General features: G+C 47.0%; 1 protein-coding gene across 4 annotated transcripts in view; it reads left to right on the top strand.

Annotated features, from left to right (window-relative positions):
• Positions 1-26,706, top strand: part of CCDC68 (coiled-coil domain containing 68) — a 459,254-nt gene that overhangs the window by 197,851 nt on the left and 234,697 nt on the right. For all 4 annotated transcript variants that reach the window (XM_069627009.1, XM_069627008.1, XM_069627010.1 and 1 more), the window contains one exon: positions 24,689-24,814. In XM_069627009.1, coding sequence (XP_069483110.1) covers positions 24,689-24,814 — 126 coding nt within the window. The remainder of the gene's footprint in view (positions 1-24,688; positions 24,815-26,706) is intronic.

Below are 26,706 nucleotides of genomic sequence, written 5' to 3'. Positions count from 1 at the left end.
CCAGAATTTCTAAGGCTAGATCCAAGTTAAGTAACAGCTGAGAGCAACGGGTGGTACATCGTCTTATAGAATACTCTTTAAGCCCACCAAAGTGCCCAAATTCAGCATTTAGGATCTCTTTAGAAGAAGTATGAAATTTACTATAAAGTGCTAGTTGCTGCCACCATTCTTTGGTCTGAAGAGACTGTAAATCCATTTTAATATTGTATGGCTGAAATTAAAGTACTCGGAGGTTTAAAAAAATACAGAATGTTTCTCCACATTAATTCTTCATAGTAATTCAACTCTCCAAGCAACCACACAGGAAAGCTTTCCAAATCGTAGAGGCATTTTGGAATAATGTTTCCTTGGTAGAATTTCAAAACAAGTGATATAGAAAATGTACCATATTTTCTCTCAACCTTACACATATGTGCGATTAACATTGTTGCCTTTTGTTTTTACAAAGTTCCTATAAAAAGCTTTGGAGGGATTAGACAATAGGATAACCCAAGTACAACATGCTATCTCTAAACAGTAGCTCGGAATGATTTATGAACCATGAGTACGTGTTTTTCTTTTTCGGTTTCCAAAATTTTAAGACCACAGTTTTTGTGGGTTTATCCTCAAAATATTGTCGGTGATAAAGTGAGTAAAAGCATCAATGAATCTTTGTAAACCAAACCGGGTACAATCAAATAATACAAAGTCATCAGCATACGCTGCCTTCTCTCTTCCTCACCCCTGCTGATTTCCTGTCTGATACTGCACTGGTCACCTGGCTACCCTCTGATTCTGGCCCAGGTGCCTGCCCGCCCAGTTGCACATCCGCACTGCCTCCCAGCAACCCTTGCACTTGGGTCTGTATCTGGAACCCTACAGTCCCCCTACCTGCACTTTTGGACACCTGCTGTCTGCACTTAGCATTGGAACTGCCACCTGCTGGCCGCACTTCTTGTTATTGTTTTGATCGCATGTACAGCACTGCCCCCTCCCCTTTCCCCTGGCACTTTTCATCTCCCACCTCCCCTGCACTTGCGTGAGCTTAATGTCACTTGGCCTAGTAAGATCCTTGTCTCGGCCGTCCCGCTGTCCCTCCTTCCTTGCTTGGTCACACCTTGAAACACGTGTGTATAGGCGTGTTCCAAATGCCATATCATATCAAGAGATTCTGAGCTCCCCAATTTTAGGGGGAACAAAGGACGCTTTTAGATAGAGGTCCACCAACATCGGTCACATAGAGATTAAAAAGACATGGGGCCAGGATGCAACCCTGTCTAGACCCATTACAAGATGGGATTCATTTAGACATTGCTCCTTCATTCTTTAAGGGAACTTCAACCAAGGGTCCCTCATGTAAATGGATAATGCTTAACAGACCTTTTGAGAGACCTAATTTAGCCCACAAAATGGCCTGATCAACCAGGTCAAAGGCCATAGATAAATCCATAAAAGCAGCATAAATGGCTAAAGTCTTCCTTCCAGGCCACATTTTGAATCTAGGACATAAAAAAAGCACAATCAGTACCTATCGGTTTTCTGAAACAGATTTGGAACATATGAAATACATTTCGTGAGGCACACCACTCCTCGGTTTTCTCCATGATCAATAAGGCAAGGTTTTAGAATCGGCATCCAAGAGAGGCTGATAATTTGGGGTTGGGGAGGGGGGTGGCGTCTTGTCTCCCTTTTTGTAAATGGGAATGATGTGCTGTTTTCCAAGAGGAGGGAGAGGAAATGGTAGCAATAATGTCCCTGAACAAGATGTAAAGTATGCAGGCCCAGAGACCTATAACGTTCTTAAAGATTTTATTAGCTAGGTGGTTAGGACCTCCAGCTCAGGAAGGGCTTGCCTTAGTAATACGTCTCTCAATGTCTTTTATAGCAAATTCCAAGTTCCAGTCATTTGTCAGTACTGGAATCCTGCTTGCAGAATTGGACCACCTATTGCCATACAGCTCAGTAAAATGAGATCCATACATCTTCAGGGACAGGGTTACTTTGGACAATCATTTGGCATAACTCTCTCTAATGCATTGGACAAAGACATTTCTAGAGATACCATTGTTCAATGCAGCCAGCATTGCCTCTCCATCCTGTTGGTAAAGAACATGATGGTATGATTTAAGTTGTTTTTTTAAATTTTGCTTTGCTATTCTGGTCTTTGAGATTATCTCCACCCTATCTAAAGCGGACCTTTTTGGCGTGTGGACCTTTTCAAAGTATGAACTAGTATATTAAATGTATGGTTATGATGTGTCTGAGGCATTTTCCTTAAACAACCCTTGTACAATGACTCAACTGCAAGTTCAAGGTGTTGATTAAAAGAGATGGAAGAGTAAGTGAGTAGCTTGGATTCGTATGAGCTGTTCCCAAAATCTTGCAGCATCAACATTGATGTTACTCCCATGCCAACTAAGTCTAATAGAGCTCGGATTGACCGATAAAGACATTTGTTTTTTTGTCAGAAGTTAATCGGGACTATTTCAAGGGAATATCGAAACCAATATGCTGTGTTCACTGGATTGATTTGGGACAATTTCAAATTGTATACACGGATGCAAAAGAACTCTGGTTACGAAAACATAATCAACGGCAGATGTGCAATTCTTCCCATGCCAAGTACGGTTAGCCTTTACTTTGCCCTCCAATAATTCATTTAACATATTGAGCCCCCAACCACCTTCCCCCATTTTACTCGGGGCTACAGCCTCCACCCTCCCCCTGCTATATAATGATCTAAATCCAACAACCGCCTCCTGTCATCATCGGCTTTGAGGTCCCCAGCCACAATAACCTGTCCCCCCAGAAAGGAGATAAACCAATCTTCAAGTAGTGCATGTACCTTCTCCATAGTCTGGCCTATATCCATCAATGGGCTCCAGTAGATGTTGACCATTATTTGCCCTCTTTATTAATGGGTACAGCCAGCATCCCCTTGGAAAGGATCAATTGTTCGAAAATACTGTAACCCATTACGCATAACACCTATCAATCCTCCAGCTGGGTGCCCACCTTAACCCTTGCACAGCCGGCTCTGACATGATTGTAAACCCATCAAAACCAGAGGATTAACTAACCAGGTTTCTTGTAGGATGATAATAGAGACGGTTTGCAAAAAGGAGCAAAGAATGGCATACGTCTGAAAGGGGGGAGAAACCGTTTGCATTTCAAGAGATAGAAACAGGAGATAAGAGTCCCCTTTACTAAAGTTGCCCCTTAATGTTTAGGAGTTGTAATATTGCTACCCTCAGAGTCATTGCTAGCCAACGCCATTCTCCCTCTCTGTGCCAGGGATATTTTACCCAGAGGGTTCTTTGCGAGTTTTACCAAACTACCCGTGTTCCTCAATATTGGAATCCAACCCCCTGAAGAACCCCATCAGCCTCCCTTTCAGGCCATATAACTTGGTAGGGAGAGAGATCATAGCCCAATTTACATAGGTTAGGGGCTTCATTTAGTAACACCTCCTATATCATAAGAGATGGAATTACAGTCTAACTTCATCATATCTTGAGTGTATAAAATCCACCAATTTAATATCCTTTGTAGTAATTAAACGGAGAGCAGGAATCTCATTTAAAAGAGCCAGGACATGTGTTCTATTCAAAGAGCCTGGGCTGCCTCTATCGTACATGTAGTCCAACAACAAACTCTGTTCATTAGGCTGGGTTATAATTTTTCGCTTTCTGTTACCCTAACAGGGAGATCTGAGGCATTATTTGACTCCCACAGGGGGACTGGGGGGGTTGGGGGGTGGGGGGTTGCCGCTAAGTAATGTTTTCCCAAGAGGCTGAACAGTCTCTCTAGATGTCCTCTCCCATGTAATATGGTTCTGGACATTAGGCCGGTGTTTAGCCTAAGGCGTGTCATGGGATGGTACGGAGTGGCTCTTCATGGTCTATGGGGAGCCCCGGTCCCTGACCCGATCAGGCTGGCAACTTTTATGAGCCAGTACTTGGGAGCGGCCCCCACTACACTGTTCCAACTTCCCGCCCTGCATTGGTAGTTCAAGCTGTCTTTCTTTTTGTAGTATTTCGACAACGATCTCTGTTAGTTCTCTCAGAGGGTGTCTGGTTCTGAACGTCCTGCCTGAGTTGTACTTTAGTCCAGTCATATGCAGTTATGCAGTGCATCTCCCGACTCACTCAAGAGTACCTGCAAACCTCCCCTCACCCCACAATTGTCTTTTGAAAGCTGGTTAAAAAGAGATACCCCACGTTCCTGGCTAAACTTCCCACCCAGACTTGACAAAACAACCTTGGAGTATCCTTATTCATAGGCTGGAGTGCAGACAGGCATTTAAATTTATCAAATACCGGGGATCCTTTCCCAGGATTATTAGACTTAACAGCTATCCCTCCCTTATTCAACCCCTTGTGTTTAATTGCATCAAACCAATCAATCATGGAGGATTTGTAAAGATCACCTTGCTCCTTCTCTGATTCCTCTTCTGTTCACACCATAATAGCTGAAGAATCATCCTCCAAAAGCACAGAGCTACAACTCATAGGATCTTCCAGCGACAATGAATCGTGTCCCTCCACTACCAACTGAATATAACCCCCCACACCCGCAATGGGCCCATCGACAGGCTCTTCTGGAAGAACAACTTTACATAAGTACTTCCTTGAGGATTTATTCACATTTTTTGTTTTTTTATCACTGACATCTTTCTGCCTCTGGTGTTCTTGCTTCTTTCTGGACATGCCAGCTTGTTCTGAGAGTGCATATTTGTTTCCTCGATTCGCAGGAGCATCTGGGCAACTCATCTTATCCCCCCCCCCAGATCTCTCAAGCGGAAGCTTGCTTCGCAGTTCATTCAGCCAACAACCAATCAGAAGACCCTCCATACGACGGGCCATAACAAGCTTTACCAGGGAGGACAGTCGCCCTGATATTGTCTTTAAATAACCTGTTTGATCTTTCACCTGACAACACATACTTTCATCAGAGTCTGAATGGCCCAAGAAATTAGCGTCTGACCAAAAAGATGACTTCGGACAGGGCTGCACCTGAGCCAAAGTTTTGCTGCCCTCATCAACATGTGCGTTTTGTCAATGCCAAAAGTGAAACTTCTCCTTCTCTGAAAATTGGAGGTGTGTTCAGAAAAGAGCAATTTAAAGCTTCCAAAGTCACATTAGTAGACTCGGAATTCACAGTAAGATAGAATTTGTTGTTGTATAGTTTGGGGAAGATTCTCTAAATCATTGTTTGCAGGTGGGAGGAGACCATTACTTTTATATTTTGTGATCAATTCAAAATTATCCCTTATCCTTATACCTACAGACAAGTGAGTCACCCAAGTCATCCACATGGGAAGGAGGGAGGGGCAAAGCCAAAGCACGGCTCACACTATCCCTCCTGTTTGAAGAAATCAGTGGTGCCGACATAGCCTCGGTTCTTCAGTGTGCCACCCTGTCCTCTTTCCTCATTATCAACGAATCTGCTGTTGAACACACCACCAACTCTCCCTCAATGCAGTATTTAACAGTAGATATTACTTTGATTTGCACAAGCCTTCGCTGTAAATGGTATAACTCCTTGGTAGCAAAACTGCCAAGTGTTTAACACGTAGAAAGGTTCGCACTGAGAATATAATGGAACACTATCAACTTTGCATAAAGCTTTACATATAAAATCTAAGACGCTAATAGTATGATGAAATGGGATAATAATGCAAAGCGCAATAGTGACAAATCGCAACTACAGGACCAATTAAACCACAGCTGTTTACGTGGAGCGGTAATTACTGACGGGCCCATTGGTCAGCACTCACCCTCGAAAACTAGTAATACAAGATAGCTGCACCATGCAAGGACAGACTGCAGGATTCACATTCTCCAGCAAGGATCAATAATCAGGACTCAGTAAATTGGCAAAGGGAAGTCTGTTTAATGATACATACATCAGCTTATGGAAATCAGCAGCATCACGAACACCTGCCTCACCCCGACTTCCTCGAACTTCAGTACAACAGCCTCTTTTATGGGCAAAATCCGTCATCATTGACGTCTAATTCTACAAAAAATCATCATGCAATACAATTGGTTGAGAAAGGTAACTTAAGTATAGGTGCTATAACTGTATATGGAAATAATGCAAGTGGATTGGATAACTCTTATCAGGTGGGCGTCTACGCCCTTCCCTCTACACCACATGTGATTGACGTCACTACAAGTACGACGTCTCATTGGTTACAATGTCTATAGGACCCTAGATTACATGGTCCCTTGTGATTGGGCAAGTTACACCCCTAAACATAAATCTCCATTTTAATTAGCAGCATGCAGAATAGACACCCAGGTGCCTAGTGTCCCAAGATTCACCCTGCCTCCCTTCGATCAATCAGTGGTTTAGGGCTATGTGTCAATTAGTTGGCTAGGTATGGCCTCGGACCTGTAGTCTTGTTAAGCGATCCTCTGCACACCAGTCCACTACACACCAGAACACTGCTCACATTTCCCCAACATCTCCTTCCACGGTTCGAGGCTCACGTGATTCGGTGAACCCAAAGGACCGTAAACTCCGTACCAGCTATGGTGTACGGGCTCGATTGCAACCCTTTCTGCATTGGCAATTGCCTTGGAGAACATTTAGCAGAAGGGGCGGTGTTACGTCTCCACGTCGATCACGTGATCCAGAGTGGCGTTCCTCACGTGACCTTGGTGGACGTCGCATGACCCAGAGACGCACAGTATAAAGGTCTGAGAGACAGAACACTCATTGCTTCTCAGCTGTCTTCAGACCCTGTTTGGCGTTACGTCTTGCTCCTCTGTTGCCTTTGATCACGGAACTCTACCTCGGACTCCTTCGGATACCCCTTTGTACCTTTGCTTGGAACTGTTTACCTGTTTCCGGATTTTGGACTTTACTCTGACTCCTTTGGACCATCCCTTGGTACCTCGTTGAACTCCAACGCCATTTCCCTTCTTGGGATTCAAGTCACGCCTTCACTCCTACAGGTGGCTGATCCTACTTCCACGCTAACCTACGGTTCTACTATTCCAGGGACCGCCGCATCATCTGAGTCTCGAACCTCTCTACTAGGTTTCCTGGGCTTTCCTAACACCAGATAGGTAAGGCCTTTTAGATCCTTTGGTTTACTTGATATGTATTGTGATTGCCTGGTACTTAACCTCGTTCCTTTTTGACAGCAGCATCGGTGTTCCAGAGGTTCCGTGGCTCTGGGAAGTCATCTCCCACCTGTGGCCTCAAAGGTCGCACAGCAGGTTTCTTTTTAGTTCCCCTGTGCATCACTTGGGGACGGAGGTCTCATCGGTCTACACGACACTCAAGTCAGAACAGACTGAGAAGCCGTATAGTCGTGTTAGACAATGCAGGGATCCACGGAAGAACCCATAGCTGCTTTAGTCCAGGCGATTACAGTATTAAGAGCAGATATGGCTGCCTCCAATACGGTGATCCACCAAAGGTTAGATTCCATACAGAGTGTTCAGCATTCTCTTCCTGCAGACCCTGAATTCGGAGATGCTAGCTCTTCAACCACACCTCCTCCCTTGGCAAATACTACAGTCCCAATTCCGGTGGTCCTCCCAACCCCTTCCCCCCTGGCCACTCCTGAACGTTATCAAGGTGACCCCATGAAATTCAGAACCTTCATTAATCAGTGCAAGTTACATTTCTTGTGTAGACCTCTGGCCTTTTCTACTTCCACTGCTAAAGCCACCTTTGCCCTTTCCCATTTAGCCGGGACAGCTGCCGCTTGGTCTAATCCCCTATTGGAGAATAATAGCCCAGTCCTTTATGACTTTGATTTGTTCTAGAAATGTCTCGAGTATTTGATACCCGACACAAGGCACAGTCTAGGGATTTGGAGTTGTTAGAACTAACTCAGGGTAGAAGGACTTTAATAGAATACATCACCCGGTTCAATCAATTGGTGGCCGAAACATCATGGCCAGAAAGCAAGCGGGCAGTTGTCTTTTATAGGGGGTTGAGTAACATAATGAAAGATGCTTTAGCAGTGATCCCTTCTATGCCCACTCAGTATCAGGAACTAGTTGATCTTGCCTTACAGGTAGATGCACGACGATCGGAGCGTAGAGCTGAGTTGGGGGTTTCTTCCCATTCTACACTTGTCAGTACTCCTGCTTCCAGTACGGAAGAACCTATGCAAGTGGGAGGTTTACGTAGTCCTATTACAACATCTGAGAGGGAACGTAGAAGGGTGGATAATGCATGCTTTTATTGTGGCACCACAGGACATTACGTGAAAGAGTGCCCTAGACGTCCCAAGAAGAGCCAGGTTTTTCGGACAGCTCGACCTTAGATCCGGAGAGCAGGTCGAGTGTTCAGTCTTCATCTCCGGGTGTCCCTCTTGCCTTTGCTCGTGTTCAACCCGTCTCTGTAAAGGCTACTCTGTGTCCCTCTACAGGCCTTCTTCATGCAGTCCCAATCATCATTGATTCAGGTGCTACTGGAAATTACATAGACATTGCTTTAGCCCATTCCCTCAATCTACCTTTAGTGGTAAAAACCCGACCTGAACCTGTTCAAGCCGTAGATGGCTCTGCGTTAGTTTCTGGTCCTGTTAGACACCAAACTGCACCTCTCTTGTTGACCATACAAGACATTCACACAGAGACCTTAAGTTTTGACTTGATTACCACACCACAATTCGGTATCATATTAGGGATACCATGGTTACGTGAACACAATCCGCTGATTAATTGGCAATCAGGCACTGTGCTCTTCAAGCCCGAGATCTGTCAGAATTATTGTCTCCCGACACTTCAAACAACTGATACCCCTTCTCGGGCCTTGGGAGCCTTAGCTCAACTCACGCTGAGTGTTGATGGATCAGAGGCTGTGAATTCTCATACCGTTGGGGGGTTGGTGTCTGGGATTCCATCTGAGTACAAAGCATTCGAATCAGTTTTCGATCGTGGCTCTTCCGAGGTACTTCCTCCACATAGACCATATGACTGCCCAATCGAATTACTCCCTGATTCCACTATTCCTTCGGGCAGGATTTATTCCTTGTCTCCTTCGGAGGAACAAGCATTGAAACAGTATGTACAGAACGCCCTTCGTTTAGGACAGATCCGCCCCTCTACTTCACTGGCTGCAAGCCCTATATTTTTTGTACCTAAGAAAGAGGGGGATTTACGTCCTTGTGTGGATTATCGGCGTCTTACAGCGATCACAAAAAAGGATAGATATCCAATTCCGTTAATAACACCCCTTCTGGACCACTTATCACATGCTTCTGTTTTCACCAAGCTTGATCTGCGCGGCGCATACAATCTAGTTTGCGTTCGCGAGGGTGATGAGTGGAAAACTGCTTTCTGTACTCGTTACGGCTTGTATGAATACCTAGTCATGCCCTTCGGTCTATGTAATGCTCCGGCCACATTCCAACGCTTTATGAATGACATATTCAGGGATATTCTGGATGTATACATGGTTGTGTACTTGGACGACATCTTGATCTTTTCTCGTAATCTTGATGACCATGTAAAGCATGTCCGAGAAGTACTATCCCGTCTGATAGAACACTCCTTATTTGCCAAACCTGAGAAATGTCAGTTCCATAAAACGTCTGTTCAGTTTCTGGGATTCCACATTACCCCAGGAGCGTTATCCATGAACGAATCCAAGGTCAAAGCAGTCTTAGATTGGCCAGTACCTCAAACACTCAAGTCCTTGCAGGCCTTTTTGGGCTTCGCCAACTTTTATAGGCGTTTCATTTCCTCCTTTTCCACAATCGTTGCCCCGCTCACGGCCCTGACCAGTCCTCCGGTACCCTATCGTTGGCAGAGAGAACATCAGGAGGCTTTTGAGGCTTTGAAAACCTCTTTCACTACCGCACTGGTACTCCAGCACCCCAATCCTGATCTTCCGTTCATAGTTGAGGCGGATGCCTCTTCTTTTGCTCTCTGTGCGGTATTGTCTCAAACATGTCCTACTACAGGCAAATTACACCCAGTGGCATACCATTCCCGTAAGTTCTCCAGTACTGAGACTCATTACACCGTTACGGAGAAGGAACTCCTGGCTGTCATGGACGCCTTTTGTGTTTGGCGCCATCATCTTCTGGGGGCTAAACATCCAATCACTGTATACTCAGATCATCGGAATTTACAGGATCTGGCTTCATTGAAGTGCATTCATAGCAGACAGGTCCGGTGGCATCTTTTCTTTTCTTCTTTTGATTTTCATATTATGCATCGTCCTGGAACTTCACATGGTAAAGCAGACGCCTTGTCACGTTCCCCGGGGGGGGGTCGAGTTGCCAACCTTCCCTGACACTGTTCTCGGAAAGAGTCATGTGATTTGTCTCTGTACACCCTCATTGTCATTATTAGACTCGGTTCGATCCTGGACTAGCAATCATTCCGACCAGTTACGAGAATGGGACCCCGTGTATTCTGATGGTTTGCCTTTCGTGCATGAACGTCTGTTTCTTCCCACACCTGACACTCGTAATCTGGCCCTTGAGTGGTCTCATGATGCTCCTTTTAATGCCCATCCCGGTCAAGAGCGCACTTTAGATCTTTTCAAGCGCTGGTGTTGGTGGCCCTCTATGAAGCGCGATGTGGAATGTTATGTCAATTCGTGCGCAGTGTGTGCTCAGGCTAAACATCGGAGAGGCCGACCGCTTCCGGTACCTCCCAGACCTTGGCATACACTGTCTGTGGATTTCGTTACCGATCTCCCCAAGTCACAAGGTTTTGACTCCATCTGGGTAGTGGTGGACATGTTCACTAAAATGGCTTGTTTTGTTCCTTGTAAAGGTATTCCTTCGGCCCCGGTCTTGTTTTTTGAACATGTGTTCATGTTATTTGGACTCCCTTTGGTCATTATATCCGATCGAGGATCACAGTTCACCTCTCGTTTTTGAAGGTCGTTGACTAAATTGTTGGGCATTGATACCAGGTATTCTTCGGCCTATCGTCCTGAGACCGATGGGCAGACCGAAAGGACGAATCAATCCATGGAGCAGTATCTTCACTGCCTTATATTGCAACACCAGACCTCCTGGTTGGCCGTTTTACGGCTTGCTGAATTCGCATACAATAACGCGGCTCATTCAGCTACAGGTTTTTCTCCTTTCTACGCCCTCTACGCCAACATCCCAAGGTCTTGCCTGTCCCTGATGCTTCTATTTCTTCTAATCCTGCGGCCACGACATGTCTTAGGGATCTGTCTGCTGTACATGCTAGTACTGTGGTCCATCTCACTGAAGCAAAGGCTTCTATGAAGGCCCGTGTGGATGGAAAACGTCTAGCTGCTCCTCCTCTGGTGGTGGGTTCTAGGGTCTGGTTGTCTTCACGTCATCTTCGCCTAGTGGGTTGCCGGAAATTGCTGCCTCGCTTTGTCGGCCCGTATGTGATCTCTAAGGTTGTGAATCCGGTGGCTTTTCGTCTAGTGCTTCCTAGTTCTTGGCGTATCCATCCTGTATTCCATGTCTCCCTCCTCAAGCCTTGTCCCGATTCTGTCCGTCTCCGAGCCCCTGTTGCACCAGTGTCCCTGGCCTCTCCTGATGTCTTTGAAGTGTCGGCCATCTTGGGGTCCTGATGGTTTAGGGGTAGGCTCCAGTATCTGGTGGATTGGAAGGATTACGGCCCGGAGGAGCGTTCCTGGGTTTTCGCCTTGGATCTAGACGCCCCTCTGTTGGTCGCCCGCTTCCATAGGGATCATCCGTCCTGCCCACGGGGTCGTGGGCCGTTGGGGGGGGGGGGGGGGGGGGCTATGTTAAGCGATCCTCTGCACACCAGTCCACTACACACCAGAACACTGCTCACATTTCCCCAACATCTCCTTCCACGGTTCGAGGCTCACGTGATTCGGTGAACCCAAAGGACCGAAAACTCCGTACCAGCTATGGTGTACGGGCTCGATTGCAACCCTTTCTGCATTGGCAATTGCCTTGGAGAACATTTAGCAGAAGGGGCGGTGTTACGTCTCCACGTCGATCACGTGATCCAGAGTGGCGTTCCTCACGTGACCTTGGTGGACGTCACATGACCCAGAGACGCACAGTATAAAGGTCTGAGAGACAGAACACTCATTGCTTCTCAGCTGTCTTCAGACCCTGTTTGGCGTTACGTCTTGCTCCTCTGTTGCCTTTTATCACGGAACTCTACCTCGGACTCCTTCGGATACCCCTTTGTACCTTTGCTTGGAACTGTTTACCTCTTGCCGGATTTTGGACTTTACTCTGACTCCTTTGGATCATCCCTTGGTACCTCGTTGAACTCCTACGCCATTTCCCTTCTTGGGATTCAAGTCACGCCTTCAATCCTACAGGTGGCTGATCCTACTTCCACGCTAACCTACGGTTCTACTATTCCAGGGACCGCCGCATCATCTGAGTCTCGAACCTCTCTACTAGGTTTCCTGGGTTTTCCTAACACCAGATAGGTAAGGCCTTTTAGATCCTTTGGTTTACTTGATATGTATTGTGATTGCCTGGTACTTAACCTCGTTCCTTTTTGACAGCAGCATCGGTGTTCCAGAGGTTCCGTGGATCTGGGAAGTCATCTCCCACCTGTGGCCTCAAAGGTCGCACAGCGGGTTTCTTTTTAGTTCCCCTGTGCGTCACTTGGGGACGGAGGTCTCATCGGTCTACACGACACTCAAGTCAGAACAAGTCTCTTATCAGGAAAAGTTATGGCACCCTCTGGTTCTGGATGACATCAGGCGGTGGTACATCTACGCGCCTGTCTGGTCACGTGTTGGTCCACCGTGAATCCTCTTCAGTTTCCAACCTTTTGTGTATTTAATTCTGTATGTGCTTAGCCACCTGCATGGGCCTCTTATCTCGACCTTCACGGACGGGCTGGCATGCTCTGAAGTTGGGAGCCTCGTGAGCTCATGCTCACCTCCCCTTCTCTGGTTGACCTCGATTTCCCCGGCATGAGCCATCCTTTAAGTTTCGATCCCTCTCCTTTCCTCAGCTTGGGCGTGGATATGAAACTTGGCCAGTTAGGCTTTGGCCGCCTGGGAGTACTTATGTTTACACAAAATGGAGTCGCACGTGTACATTGTGCTAGATTGAGGTAGATGTATACAGTCAGCGCTTGCCGCTCTAACTTCTACTAAGCATTGCAAGCAGAATCGATTACTTAGCAACTTGCGTTTCAAGCTTATTTACACACGTTCAATAAGGCGTGTGGCACCATTCTCATACTTTTTTCAGTGTCTCTCCCCTTTGTCCTTTACAATTTATCCTCGCAGTTGTCAGTACTGGCATGCATGCTTTCAGTACTCCTTCAGTTCGTTCTTGGAGCTGCTCTGGTCCTTGTTTCATCTCCACTGGCCTTCCATTATGGCTTTTGAAGTCTCTTCATGGGCCGTGTGTAGGCATTCCTCCTCGTTCCGTATCAACGGCTGGTATGGTTGTCTGATTGGGTACCGTGCTGCCCAGGGTTGCCTGGTTATGGGCATTTCACCAGGTATTGATCTTCTAATGTACACAGGGCAGAGGCCCATTGCAGCCCTTTGTTGGTTTAGCTGCTCCTCGTACGTCACATACCTTGGCGAGTACTTTACTGGCACCTCGAAGTGAGGGGCAGGGGTGCAGGCCACGTCTGCTCCTCTACACAGCCACTTTACAATGTGGTAAAAAAATATGAGTTTGTTTTTACCATACCACCACTATCGGGAGTACAGTGTCTGTCACTCCACTGCAAGGCGAGGCGCGCTCACGCCTTACTCAGTGACATATAGCGGCCCGAAACCTTGCAGATGTGAAAGGTCTGACATTACGAAGGATAAGAACAGCAAAGAAAAGTAGCCAAGAGATGAAATGAATCTCTTGCGCACCTCCAAACAGGTGGCTGAATCCACTGAGCAGCAACTAACGTAACGGAGGGGTCAGTCAATAGATTGAAAGAATCTCTTTTATGCCTCCAAACAGGGGTCTGAACCCTCTGAGCAGCAACTGACATGACAAAGGGAAGCGGCCAATAGATTGACCGACCCTGGGATCCTCATTCAATCAGCTAGCCCCACCTTCCAATGAGGTTGTTCAGTCGTTCACGGGGTCCTAGCAGTATTATAATGAGTCGGCTTGTGGCACAAAGGGCAAAGGACACAAATCACTGCCTGCTGTCGTCGCAACAGCCCTGTAGCGGGCAATGGCTCAAAGGGTTTAGGAGAGCAACCTCCACTCACCATTAAACACCCGCCAAAATTGTCTGCTGGTAAGGTTCTATTAGTGCTCGCTGACTTGTTGCTCCAGGCAAGGAGGGGCAACGTTTAGACTTGGTCGAGCAATGATAGTAAAGTTTAAAGCTCTAATTAGACAAGATAAATTAATTCAACGGCTTACCTGGGTGAAAGCTTTTCCGCTGAGGGGCAATGGAAAGCAGTGTGCAGCGCCTCAAGCCAATGAACACAAAACACTCTGTACACTCTGCACCGCTCTGCTATGGTGATAGGTATTAGTAGAAAGGGACCACCTCCAAGCAGTGCAGCAGTAGAAGCACTTGCGCTGCTGTAGAATGACTGTAACAAAGTAACACTGCCTACACTGAAAAACTCTCTGTACACTCCGATTGATACAGTTCAAAGAGGAATTTTGATCTTTCGAGCATTATGTTTTAGTCAATTGGAGTTCGAGGCCTTATCGTGTTCCATGCAATGTTTAAGAGATGCTGCATTGGCATTGGCCCGAGAAGTCCCTGAGCATCATTAGCATACATGTCACACTGTAGTACGAACAAATGAACAGAGTCCGCAAGCGGCTTCATATACATGGGAAATAGAAGCAGACTCCAATGGGCCTTGAGGAATTTCATAGAAAATTGCCTTTTATTGGTTATTTATAATGCGCCTATACACAAGTGTTTCAAGGCACAAACAGGCAGGAAGGGGGAAACCGGGTAGAACTAGACAAACTATCTTACTAGGCTTAGTATCATTTAGGTCGTGCAAGTGCACAGACGAGACTTGTTGGTGAGAGGCACAGGGAGAAGTGCACCCAGTGGAACATTGCCCTGGGTTTAGTGCAGGAAGGCAGGGCTTCCAAGGGGAACATGCCCAGGAAGTGATAGGAAGGCTAGGTGGCAGTGCAGGAGCGCCAGAAGCCAAGTGTTAGGGACTGGGGGGGGGCATGTGTCCTATATGACCCAGAGGAGCAGGAGCACCAGGCAGCCATCAACATAACAGCAGAAGGAAGGGAAGGATAGCAGAGGGAAGGCATAGAGAAAGGAGGTGCGGAAAGGTTAGCAGGTGAGAGAAGGAAGAGGAGAAAAGGTAGGTCTTGAGGAGCTTCTGGAACTTAATGACTTCCATCTCAAGGGGTGAGTGGCAGGGAGGCCATTCCAGAGGGAGGCAACTGCAGAGGAAAGCGATCTACCATCCAGTCTCTGCTTGGAGATGCGAGTCACCCATAGAGAATTGGAGGTAGACAAGCGGAGGGTACTGGAAGGAAGGTACTTGGGATGAGGGCATTGAAGATGGTGCGTGCCCCTTCCCCGAAGTCCTTGTGGACAATGCGGAGGGTCTTGAACTTGATTCTTGCAGCCAACGGAAACCAGGGGCGGGATTTCAGAGCCGCAGAGATGCAGTCCCTGGGCTTGCGGTCCTGTTTGGGATGCGTTGCAGAGGGCGGAGGATAGAGTTGGGTAGATTGAGAAAGAGGCTGTTGCAATAGTCAAGCTTAGAGAGATCCAGGGCTCTGGAGACAGTGAGCTTCTGAGGGAAGGTGAGAAAAGGTAGAATACCTCTGAGGAGGTGCAGTTGGAAATTAGACTTTTTAGAGATGTCTTTGATGTGTGGAGAGAAGAAGAGAGTATATTTGAAGATGACCCCAAGGTTTTTTGCCTCACAAGAGGGTGAGAGCGCAGGGCCAAGTGAGGCCGGACAGAGTGAAAGGGGAAAAGCGAAAGCAGGAGTCCCAATGTGAAGGATCCCCATCTTACTGGTATTAAGGCAAAGATCATTAGCAGTGCACCATCCCCGAATAGCGGAAAGACAGTCAGGCATGAGCTAGGAGGAGGCCGAGGGCAGCCTGAAAGAGAGCTTCATGTCATCCGTATAACACTGAAAGTTAGAGGTAAAGATAGAGATCAGCCGGGCCAAGGGGACCAGATAGACATTGAAAAACCAGTGTGAGAGGATAGATCTCTGGGGAACACCACATGTAGAGAGTGTGATGGAGAAGAAGGACCCAAGTTCAACCTGGGAAGGTCGGTCCAAGAGGAAAGAGGATAACCATGCCGACCCTGATCCGTGATGCCCAGGGTATCTCGGAGACTGGTGATCAGGATGTTGTGGTTCACTGTGTCAAAGACAGCAAAGACAAAAGAAAGGTCGATGAGGATGAGGACAGAGGGGAGAGTTAGTCAAGGTTAGAGAGCAAATCTTCACACATGTTCAGGAGAGCAGTTTCTATGCCTCAGGCTGCTCTGAAGCCAGACTGACGGCCATGGGACAACCAACAGATTCAGTGTGGAGGGTTAGCTGGGAGATGGCCAGTTTCTCCAGGTGTTTGCCCAGGAAAGGAGTAATAGGTATTGGATGATAGTTTGCCAGGATGGAGGGGTCGGCAGAAGGCTTTTTGAGCAGGGGGAGCACAAGGGAGTGCTTGAGGGGAGAGAGGAAAACTCCAGTGCCAAAGGAGTGGAGTAGAGATCGGCCAAGGCTGGAGCAAGGGAGTCAATGTTGTCTTTGATGGTTGTGGAGGGGCAGGGAGACACCTGTTTGGATGAGACCGGACTTGTCTGGAAACGTCATCAGGTGTGACAGGAGGGAGAAAGGAGAGGAGGAGGGCAGAAGTGGTGGCCACTGAGCGCCTGAAAGAGGTGGAGGGAAGGAAGGATAGAGGGAAGGAAGGAGGGAGGGAGGTTCAGGAGGAAGTGGAGCAGATGAGGACAGGATGTCCTCAGTTATTGTGGTGACTGAGAGGCCAGGGTCGAACAGAGGGCCTGGGTGGGTGTGGTAAAGGAAGATACTGCAGTAGGATTAGCTAGCTCCTTGCAGATTTTAAAAAGTTTGGCCGTGTTAAACGGTGTGGAGATCGGGACTTAAATGTAGCCTTTTTTTTTTTTTTTTTTTTTTGAGAGTCTATATTGCCTTTGAACTAGGCGGCTGGCGAGTTTGTCAGAGGGTGAACCTGCATCTCCCCATTTCCGTTAAGCTGCTCTGCACTTGTGTTTCAGGGCGGCAAGGTCAGAATTGTACCAGGAATTGCACTGTTTGGCAGGCTTCAGGCAGATCCTTAGATGGGGGCAAGGATGTCGAGTGTTAGAAATATAGAAAGGTGAAAGTTGGAAAGGGCTGTGTATGTTGCTGGAAATGTATCGGAGGGACAGGGCCCCCGTATCCTTGTGCTTTACTGCTTTTTATCGTGGGCTCTGTCGTGTTTTCCGCCCAGGAGTTCATGTGGGACTCCTGGCGATGCAGCCCTCTTTTGGTTTCGTGTACAGACCCATGGGATAACCTTATGGCACCCATGGGTGGCGGTACAATCCTGTGCCCCTAGTGTATGTTTTTGGGCACCTGTGTGTGGCCCACAGAGCAGGGTACGGGCTGGTGGCAGCTCTGTGCTGAATTGACAGGTGCCCTGAGCATCCTCCATTTTGGGATGCCCAGGCCCTCTAATTGGTAGTGTGAGGGAAGGGCCGACCAGGCTGGCTGGAGCCTTCCCAACAACCGTATGTTGTGGGTGGGACCTGAGTGAATGGAGTGTGACGAATATACACTTCATGTTGTGGATGTCTGGTATCTGATGTTTGGCACAATGACTGAGACAGCCCTGCCCGAAAGTGGTATGAATGCAGTGTGTAGCGTTGAATGGCGTGTATGTGTCTGGATGGAGAAGAATGGCCTGAATGCACTGTTTGCCTGATTGGCTGACTGCCTGAATGCCCTTCTGAGTGATTGGTTGCCTGAGTGTGACCCAGCAGAATGAATGGTAGATCAGCTGGTATATCGGGGGGCCTGTCACTGCTACAAATCGTTCAGAAGCTGGAGTTGAAACTGACATTGAAACTGAAGCTTAACCTTGAAGCCCTGCTGGAAGAGAAGCATTGCTGTTGCTCTACTTCGTCGATCTGAAAGCTGCTGTGTCTTAAAGAATTGATCCAGAGAGGACCTGGTTAGGCACCCTCTTCCCAAGCTACGAGGGATCATCGTGCACTACTAACCTTTGCCAAAGCGCCCTGGCAGTCAACTTACGAGAGCCCGTCAGCCGGAGATGGGGACCGCCAACTAGAACTGAAGAGAAGCACCGGACAGCCGTCCACCGTTGTCGACCAGGGTTCGCATGTTTGCTATAACCGCTGGAGGCCCGTCGAAGTTAGTTGCCCAGAAGCGGGGACAGCTTGACGCCGTGCCGTCGACGACTGGAGCAGTAACGCTTCATTGATTAAGACATTTGATTCACGGATGTGCTCGTCTGCACCGCCGACTGCCTTATCCTGCCGGAGAAGACCAGGCAGTCGATGCCGCGAGGAGCATCCGCCAGTGGGTTTCCCGCCACCTGACGACCATAAAGACGCCGGACGACTGGACACCCTTGCTGGGCCACAGTTCTTCACAAACTCTGCGTTCCTGAATTATCGACCTTGAGGTGCCCTGCATGCCTCATCCTTGCAGGACATCCTCGACGAGCACCGCCAAGACCAAAGCTGCTGCCTCACCCACGTTGTTCACCCCTTTCTTCATAGGATCTCGACGATCCATGGCTCCTGCTTTAAAGGGAGCCGCTCAAGAAGGATCCGTCGGCGACCTGCCGTCGAGCTCTTCTCTTTCAGGTACATTGGGGTGATAGAAACATTTTAGAAGGAAATGAGACGTATTGAACAATATATGGACTGGGCTTGTGGTATATATTTATCTTACAGGTTGCCCAGGTGTGGGGGGGGGATCTCCACACAGAACTGTGTCTAGCGGTAGGGGCCCAGTATTCTGCCAATTGTTATAACCAACTGCTTTCCTCCAATGCTATTGTTGGTTACCACCTTTTATTAATTGATTTGTGTGACATTTGACCAGAGTACAGTTGATGCACTTAATGAAATCTGATGATAATTGGGGTACCACTTAGAACTGTATATATTTGCCATTAGAGATTAACTGAGCACAAAGTGAGTTATTGTGATATTGTACATAACCTTGAACCTTTACTATATATAGACTGTGTTTTAACTAATACAGTGTGCCGACATTCCTTTGTGGGTGTTTTGGGACTACACTGTACTTAAGAACCAGCCTGCATCACCTCCTGGGAAGCTAGCCCTTATTGCTCATCCATTGCTACCAACAATAGAGAATCTTGGCTGCGGTCCTCTGTTCCTCTCCTCTACCATATAGAGAGCAGGAGTACAGACACCCCCTCCAGTCTTTACACTGTGTCAGGATGGGATTCAGCCGCAGGAGTAGGTGGAGGCAAAGGGTGCCACTGACTCTCTTCATGGGTCGGATGACCATAACAGAAGGTGGAAGCGCTGGATGGGCCATTGTCAGGGGAACAGGAAGCTTCAAGTGCGAAGTGAGAAGAAAGTGATCAGTACAGGAGAGAGAAGTAGTGAGAGGGTTAGAGCGAGGGATGTCAGAGGTGATGAGAGCATCCAAGGTGTGATCGTCAGTGTGGGTCGAACCAGAGGTTAGAATGGAAAGTGAGAGAGTCGCAAAGGTTCCATAAAAGCCCTGAGGAGTCGGGAGAGTCCAGGTGGATGCCGAGATCCCCGAGGAGGATACGCTGGGAGAGAAAGGGGAGAAGTTGGGTCAGCCCATTCAGAGAGGAAGGAGGCGGCCTGGCCAGGGGGCCGGTAGAAGGTTACTAGGTTTAGAGAGGAGCCAGGAGAAACGGAGCTTGCAAACCAGGCATTCAAAGGAGTAGTAGGCTTGAGTGGGAAAGATAGAGACAGGCATCCACTCAGGAAAGATCGGGCCACTCCGCCTCTGGGCCTGTTGGACTAGGGCTCAGAGAGGATCTTGTAGCCCACAGGGAGAAGTGTGGCCTCAAGGGGGTGGCAGATGTCAGAGGAGTGTTTGCCAGCAGAGCAACAGTTAAGAGTATCATTGTGGAGCAGGTTGCCACTTTTAAAAAAACTTGCAAGAGGGGAGTACAGGGGACAAGGGTCCCCACCACCCCACCACCCCACCAGAAGTGGCAGAGGAGCCTGGGAGGAGGAGGCAGAGGAACCAAGGAAGACGTAGATGGTAGAGGTGCTAGAGAGGTGGCGGCCAAGGGAGTGTAGGTGGCCCGGAGAGGGGCATCAGGCAAGGGAGCCAGAGGAGTAGCAAACTAGGGAGGCAAGGGAGCCAGGAGAGCCAAAGCTGGCATAGGAGGCAGAGTAGCGCAGAGAGGGGTGGTAAGGGAGCCATGGTGGTAGATGGCAAAGGAGCCAGAGTAGTGGAGGGAGGGGTGGCAAGATGGAGACCAGATGGCCCCTGTGGCCTCTTGCTTTCCATCGCCTGTTACCTTGATCTTCCCGAAGTCCCGGGAAGCCCTGATTCTGTCCCTTCCCCCTGACTGGCTGTTGAGTGGAAGTTCCATATATGGTAGTGTGGGGGAAATGCCAACCAGACTGGCTGGAACCTTCCCAACGGCCGTATGTTGTGGGTACATCTGTCGGTGGGACCTTGGTGAATGGAGTGTGTGACAAATATGCACTTCTTGTTGTGGATGTCTAGTTTCTGGTGTTTGACAAAATGACTGAGACAGCCCTGCCCAAAACTGACATGAATGCTGTGTGTAGTGTTGAATGGCATGGTACTTGTCCGAATCCATATTCTGTGTTATGAGTGTCTGGATGGAGAAGAATGGCCTGAATGCACTGTGCGCCTGATTGGCTGAAAGACTGCTGAATGCCCTTCGTAGTGATTGGATGCTCGAGGGTAACCCAGCGGAATGAATGGGAGATCAACAGTATATCTGGGGACCTCTCACTGCTAGGAATAGTGTTCAGAGCTGAAGTCCAAACTACGAAGAGTAACTGGAGTGAAACTGACGATTGACCTTGAAGCCCTGCTGGAAGAGAAGAATTGCTGTTGCTCTCCTTCACCAATCTGAAAGCTGCTGTCTCCAAGGACTGACCCAGAGAGGACCTGGTAAGTCACCCTCTTCCTGAGCTATGAGTAACCATCGTGCACCAGCTGATCTTTGCCAAAACTCCCTGGTAGACAGACCTACGACAGGCTGCTAAACGGAGAGGGGGACTGCCGCGGAATCCCAAAGAGAAGCGCCCGGATTGCTGTCCACCACTGTCTGACCGCCGTCACCGACCGGAGCCGCCGTGCTCCCGTTGCCTAAGAACTTTCGAACCAAGGACGCTAACATCTGCATCATTGCCTGTCTGATCCCACTGGAGAAGGGCAGGCCGTCGACGCGCAGAGGAGCATCCGCCAGTGGGTTTCCCGCCACCCAAAGACCAGACGCCGACGACTCGATGCCCTTGCTGGGCCACAGTTCTTCAAACTCTTTGCGGTCCAGAACTATCGACATCGATGTACCCTGCACGCCTCTTCCTTGCATGACGTTTACACTTCCCCCATCGACGAACACCGCTAGGAAAAAAGCTGCCACTTGACCTTCGTAGTTCACCCCTGTCGGACGTTCGACGACTCATGACTCCTGCCTTAAAGGGAGGACACTCAAGAAGGGCTGTCGATTCCCTGACGAGGAACGCTACAACGCCAGGTACTTTGGGGTTGCAGAACTATTGGAAAGGCTCTTGTTAACAATATATGTACTGGGCTTGTGATATATCTTTATTCTACAGGTTTCCCAGGTGGGTGGATGTCCCCACAGAATGGTGTCTAATGGTAGGGGCCAGTATTCTGCCAATTGTTCTAACCAACTGCTTTCCTCTTATCTATTGTTGGTTTCCTTTACAAACTGATTTGTGTGACATTTAACCGTACAGTTAATGCACTTTAAAGAGATCTAGTAGCAATTGTGGTACCACGTAGAACTGTATATTTGCCATTATAGATAACTGAGTACAAAGTGAGTTATCGTGATATTGTACATAACCTTGAATATTATATAAAGACTGTTTTAATTAATATAGTGCGCAGACATTCCTTTGTGGGTGCTTGGGAACTACACTGTACTTAAGAACCAGCCTGCATCACCTCCTGAGAAGCTAGGCCTTGATTGCTCAACCACGTACCAATACCATATAGAGAGCAGAAGTACAGACACCCCCCTCTGGTCCTTTACAGGTGAGACCCAAAGTTACTTGAAATGTGCAAATAACAAGGGGGGTCCTGGGAGACTCTGCTAGACATGAGTCCTGATTACAAGAGCCTTACCCAGAGTCTTTAGCTCACTCTTTCACAGAGAAGAAATATCCCAAACATATCAGTTCGACTAGGGGAATCCAGACGTGGACCCCTTGCTCACTATTCGTAGAGAGGCACAGCTCCACCCTACTGATGAGGTCCAACCAGATTGAAACACGTGTCTGGGATTGCTATTGGTACTCTTGTTCAGAGGAGAATTGCCTCGCATTTCGGTGCTGGACTGCCCCAGGGTAGGACAAAGACTGATATGTTTGGGATAGTTCTTCTCTGTGAAAGATAGTGAGCTAAAGACTCTGGGTAAGTCTCTCGTAACCAGGACTAATGTCTGGCAGAGGGACTCCCAGGATCCCCTTGTTAATTTGCATATTTAAGTAACTTTGGGTCTCACCCTAAGTTACTAGGGGAATCCAGACGTGGACCCCTACTCACTATTCGTAGAGAGGCACAGCTCCACCCTACTGATGAGGTCCAACCAGATTGAAACACGTGTCTGGGGTTGCTGTTGGTACTGTTGTTCAGAGGAGAATTGCCTAACATTTCGGTGCTGGACTGCCCCAGGGCAGAACAAAGACTGATATGTTAGGGATATTTCTTCTCTGTGAAAGATGGTGAGCTAAAGACTGGGTAAGTCTCTCGTAACCAGGACTAATGTCGGGCAGAGGGACTCCCAGGACCCCCCTGGGTCGGCAAAGTAGGGGCTTGAGGGAGCAGAGTAAGTATTTTCCAATGGAAATTGGTGCAGCCTCGCTATACTTGTCTGAAACCGGACGATATTCATGAATACATTTCTCAACAGAAGGGAATGATTTGTTCTTACTCAGGATTTTTACACCGCAGTTGCGCTTTATTCTAAGAATAGATTGCCTGTTCAACAGGACTAGAGTAGAGAGGTGTTCAACCATTGCGTAGCCTGCCTATTGGGACTATAACAGCCCCGGCACTGATGTTGCTCCCCCGCCCCCCTTTATTCCACAAAATGTGATACCCAACACATTTGATGACATTTTACTAAAGCTGTTCCATTTGGATGCATTATGAGACTACCTGCGTTGCCAGAATTGGGATGCGACCCAGAAGTCGTTTCTTGGGGCCTTCCCTGAACTTTCTTCCATACTATTGCTATGTTTTGCCAGATGTCAGCTGTGTCTGTATTGTTAGAACTCTTCTGTTGGAGGTAGTTATCTGCCTATAAGACGCACTCTGTCTCTACAGAGCCAGACGTCTGTTTCTGCATTCTGGCAATTCAGATGCGCCTTCATTCATAGAACTGCAAGGAACCTGTAGTTCCAAAAGTGTGCATTGTCTCTAATGGCAAAACTCCAACGCCCCCATTCTCAGAACTGCTGTCTGCTTATAGTTGGCCTACATTCAAAGAACCTTAGTCTCGTCTTGTCCCCTTAGGTTTGCTATCCCTTAGTTTCAAGAAATCTACTATGCCGTCAGTCACCTTGCGTTCTCATAACATAGTGATTTTGCAATGCCTGAAAAAATCCACCTTCACTTCTATTCCCACCACTCTGTGCATTTCACATTCACAGAAGTTGCTCATGCAAGCCTCGAACTGATAAAACAGTTATGACGCATTTACTCAGTTACATTGACAATGAACTTCCTAACTGTAGTTTCCCCAGATTTGGAGGGAATTGCTTTACAGATTCATTCAAGACATAGACAATACCACTTGCCTACCCCCGTGGTACACACCAACCCTCTAATGGTTCCTTCCACATAAACCAATGCTAGCTGACTCAGCTGGTGTGTATTTATGCTGGGAATTATGGAAGAACTGTATCTTATTTGGAAATTAGATCTAAAAATATGAAAACATATTAAAGTAGTTTGTGCTGTAATTTTGTATAATAAAATGCCTATACTATGTATCTTTTTGCACAATTGCAATGAGCTACAGGTGCCCACGTATCCTTGGTTTACCTTCCATCTTACCCTCGCCAATCATTCAATCACCAAATTCCCCACCCCTTCTCGCATTTTAGCACCAAAGTTTACCAATGCATTTGTATAAATATGCTGCTGATTTATTAAGCATGACATTTGTCAAGTGTGAGATTATTGTTGGTTCTGTATGTTTGGTGCCATTTTTGCCTTAGTTTATTATTTGTAATGCTTGAGGAATGTACATATTACTTTATCCTGCAACTCTATTCCTCTTGGTTGGTGCTCTGACTTTCAATTTCTAGTGGCCTTCATAGTTATTGTACGCCCTCCTCCTCCTGATCGCCCCATGAGGACTAGTTGTTGGGACCGGATTACTGAAGCTCAATGTTTCCTTGACTGTTTTAGGTGATTACCGATCTTAATATATGTATATATTTGTGTTGAGCTTTGTGTTTCTCTTAATTTTGGAAAGTGGCTTTATAGCCTGTAAATCCAAGAATACAACTGCTTTTGTTGTTGCAAATATTATCTTCATTCCATAAAGTGTGCGCTGTCTCACCTGTATACCAATGTTGCTCCCCAGTTAGAGGCCACTAGAGAAGCAGGAGCCCAGGCCTTAAGAAGTGCCTCACGTAAACTGTACGAAAACTACCATCGGCCGGCCGAAGAACTTCAGAAAAAGCATGAGGCGCAGAAACGGACGATACAGGTATTTGAAACTAAATCTCACTCTATAGATCGGAACAGTTTAATCCCTCATCTCAAGGTACTGCATTGTAGCACCATCCGTTTTCACCAAAGTTATATCTACACGGGGAAATGCATGTTTTGTGTACTTTTCACTGGTAATGACAATTGAACAAATCTGCACTCATTACCAATGTTAACTCAATCTATATAATACATTCCATACACTGTCGTCTACTCAAATATTGTCCATGACAACTGAACAAAGAATAAATTGGATCGCAAAGTAAGGTGCACCCAACACGTTAGTTTGCGATCCAACTTCTTCTTTGTTCAGTTGTCATGGACTATATTTTCAGGATTATTGCATCCCATTACCTGGGCCTTTTATCTTTTACATTTTCGATCACTAAATCATCACAAAGTGTTTTCCGGTAAACTGTTCCGTCCCAGAAGTCACCAGCCCAAGTACAGTAATTTGAGATTACTTTCTTTTATGCTTGACGTTTTCATCACAATAGTTTAGAATTATTTGGGCTAAGGGTGAACCAGCCAGCATCAGGCAGAGATGTTTACTGTTGTGGAAAAAAGGTGTTCAGGAGTAGCAATGGACTTCGAACCAATAAGCCGATGGACAGTTAATAGGAAAACAGCAATGTTTTTTTTAAGCCTTTCTGAAGCAGGCGAAGGCCGGCTCGGTCTAAATACGGAATGGATTTCAAAAGCCTGCGTTGGAAACCTTGGTGCGGCACCTGCCACGCACTTTCACATGCTCTCTAAAGTTCATAGTGCCTGCACAGGTCTTAACCTAAGTATAAGGACTGCCTGGCCATGTCTATTAAGACCAAGTAACAAATGGCCAAATGTGCTTCTCGAAATGTTGGAGCTGGATGAGGAACTCTGCTATATACAGAGTTCGTATTGTGCAGTTTGGGTTTAATCAGTGGGTAAATGTTGGTAGGTGAGTGAGAATGAGCCATATTGCTCTACTCACCCTGAGTGGGAGACGATCGCTGCCCAAAAGCACAGAACTAGTAATGTCTTGGCTGGTCACCTTCCACACTAGACCCATGGCCTTAAAGCTGGAAAGGAATCCAAATCAGGAAGTAGAGGCCTATTGAGTGGCTGTGTTAGTACCTCTTCTGTTTCTGCCCACTCCCATAGATATATTAGTGACCTATAATAGATGGCCACTAGAGTGCAGATTTGATTACGTAAACTTGGTTATCATTTATTATTGAGGGCCGAGAAGACTGTAGTCTTTTTCCATGTTGATGAGTTCACAGAAAATGTGTGGGTAGTCGGTGATGGATTGAACTAGGTTAAAATGCTCTTTAATGTAACGAGTCAGAAGTATGATGAGTTTCAGGCCAGATCATGTTTCAGATTCACAGGCCATATAATTCCATGTTATAATCATTCATTCTTTCCTCGTTTATCATATTTTGTAATGACGTCTACCGTATCTTAGACCTATAATGGTGAATTGATTATACCTAGAAATGAAACCTTATAATAGACTGTTGTAAATTTTGAATTTGGAGCAGCTCAAGAACTTTATACTTTTTGAAAGGGAACATTTTGGATCCTATAATTTCTTCTACTTGTTTACTTATTGGCTCTTGAGCTGGCCTGTTTAACTTCTGTTCTACTTATTTTGGACAAATGAAAGAACAGGAGGCAAGAAACCCTCCAGTCTTCTAAGTATCAACTTGCAGATGCTGTTAATGTGGGGCTGGCTTTTTTTGCAAATACTATGGTGCACATATGTCAATGGATGATTCATATCTCACCAATAACAACTCACTATATGTGTTACTAAGCATGTACTTGTAGAAAAGCATTGACTAAAAGCAAATAAGTCAGCCCATTGTTTAAGATCAAACTTTAATAAGCAAAAGACCATTAGGCGAC

The sequence above is a fragment of the Ambystoma mexicanum genome, chromosome 6p (genome assembly GCF_040938575.1).
Source record: "Ambystoma mexicanum isolate Mex_15411 chromosome 6p, UKY_AmexF1_1, whole genome shotgun sequence".
NCBI lineage: Eukaryota > Metazoa > Chordata > Amphibia > Caudata > Ambystomatidae > Ambystoma > Ambystoma mexicanum.
The sequence above is the reverse complement of the archived record's forward strand: the minus strand, read 5'-3'. Positions and strand labels throughout refer to the sequence as shown.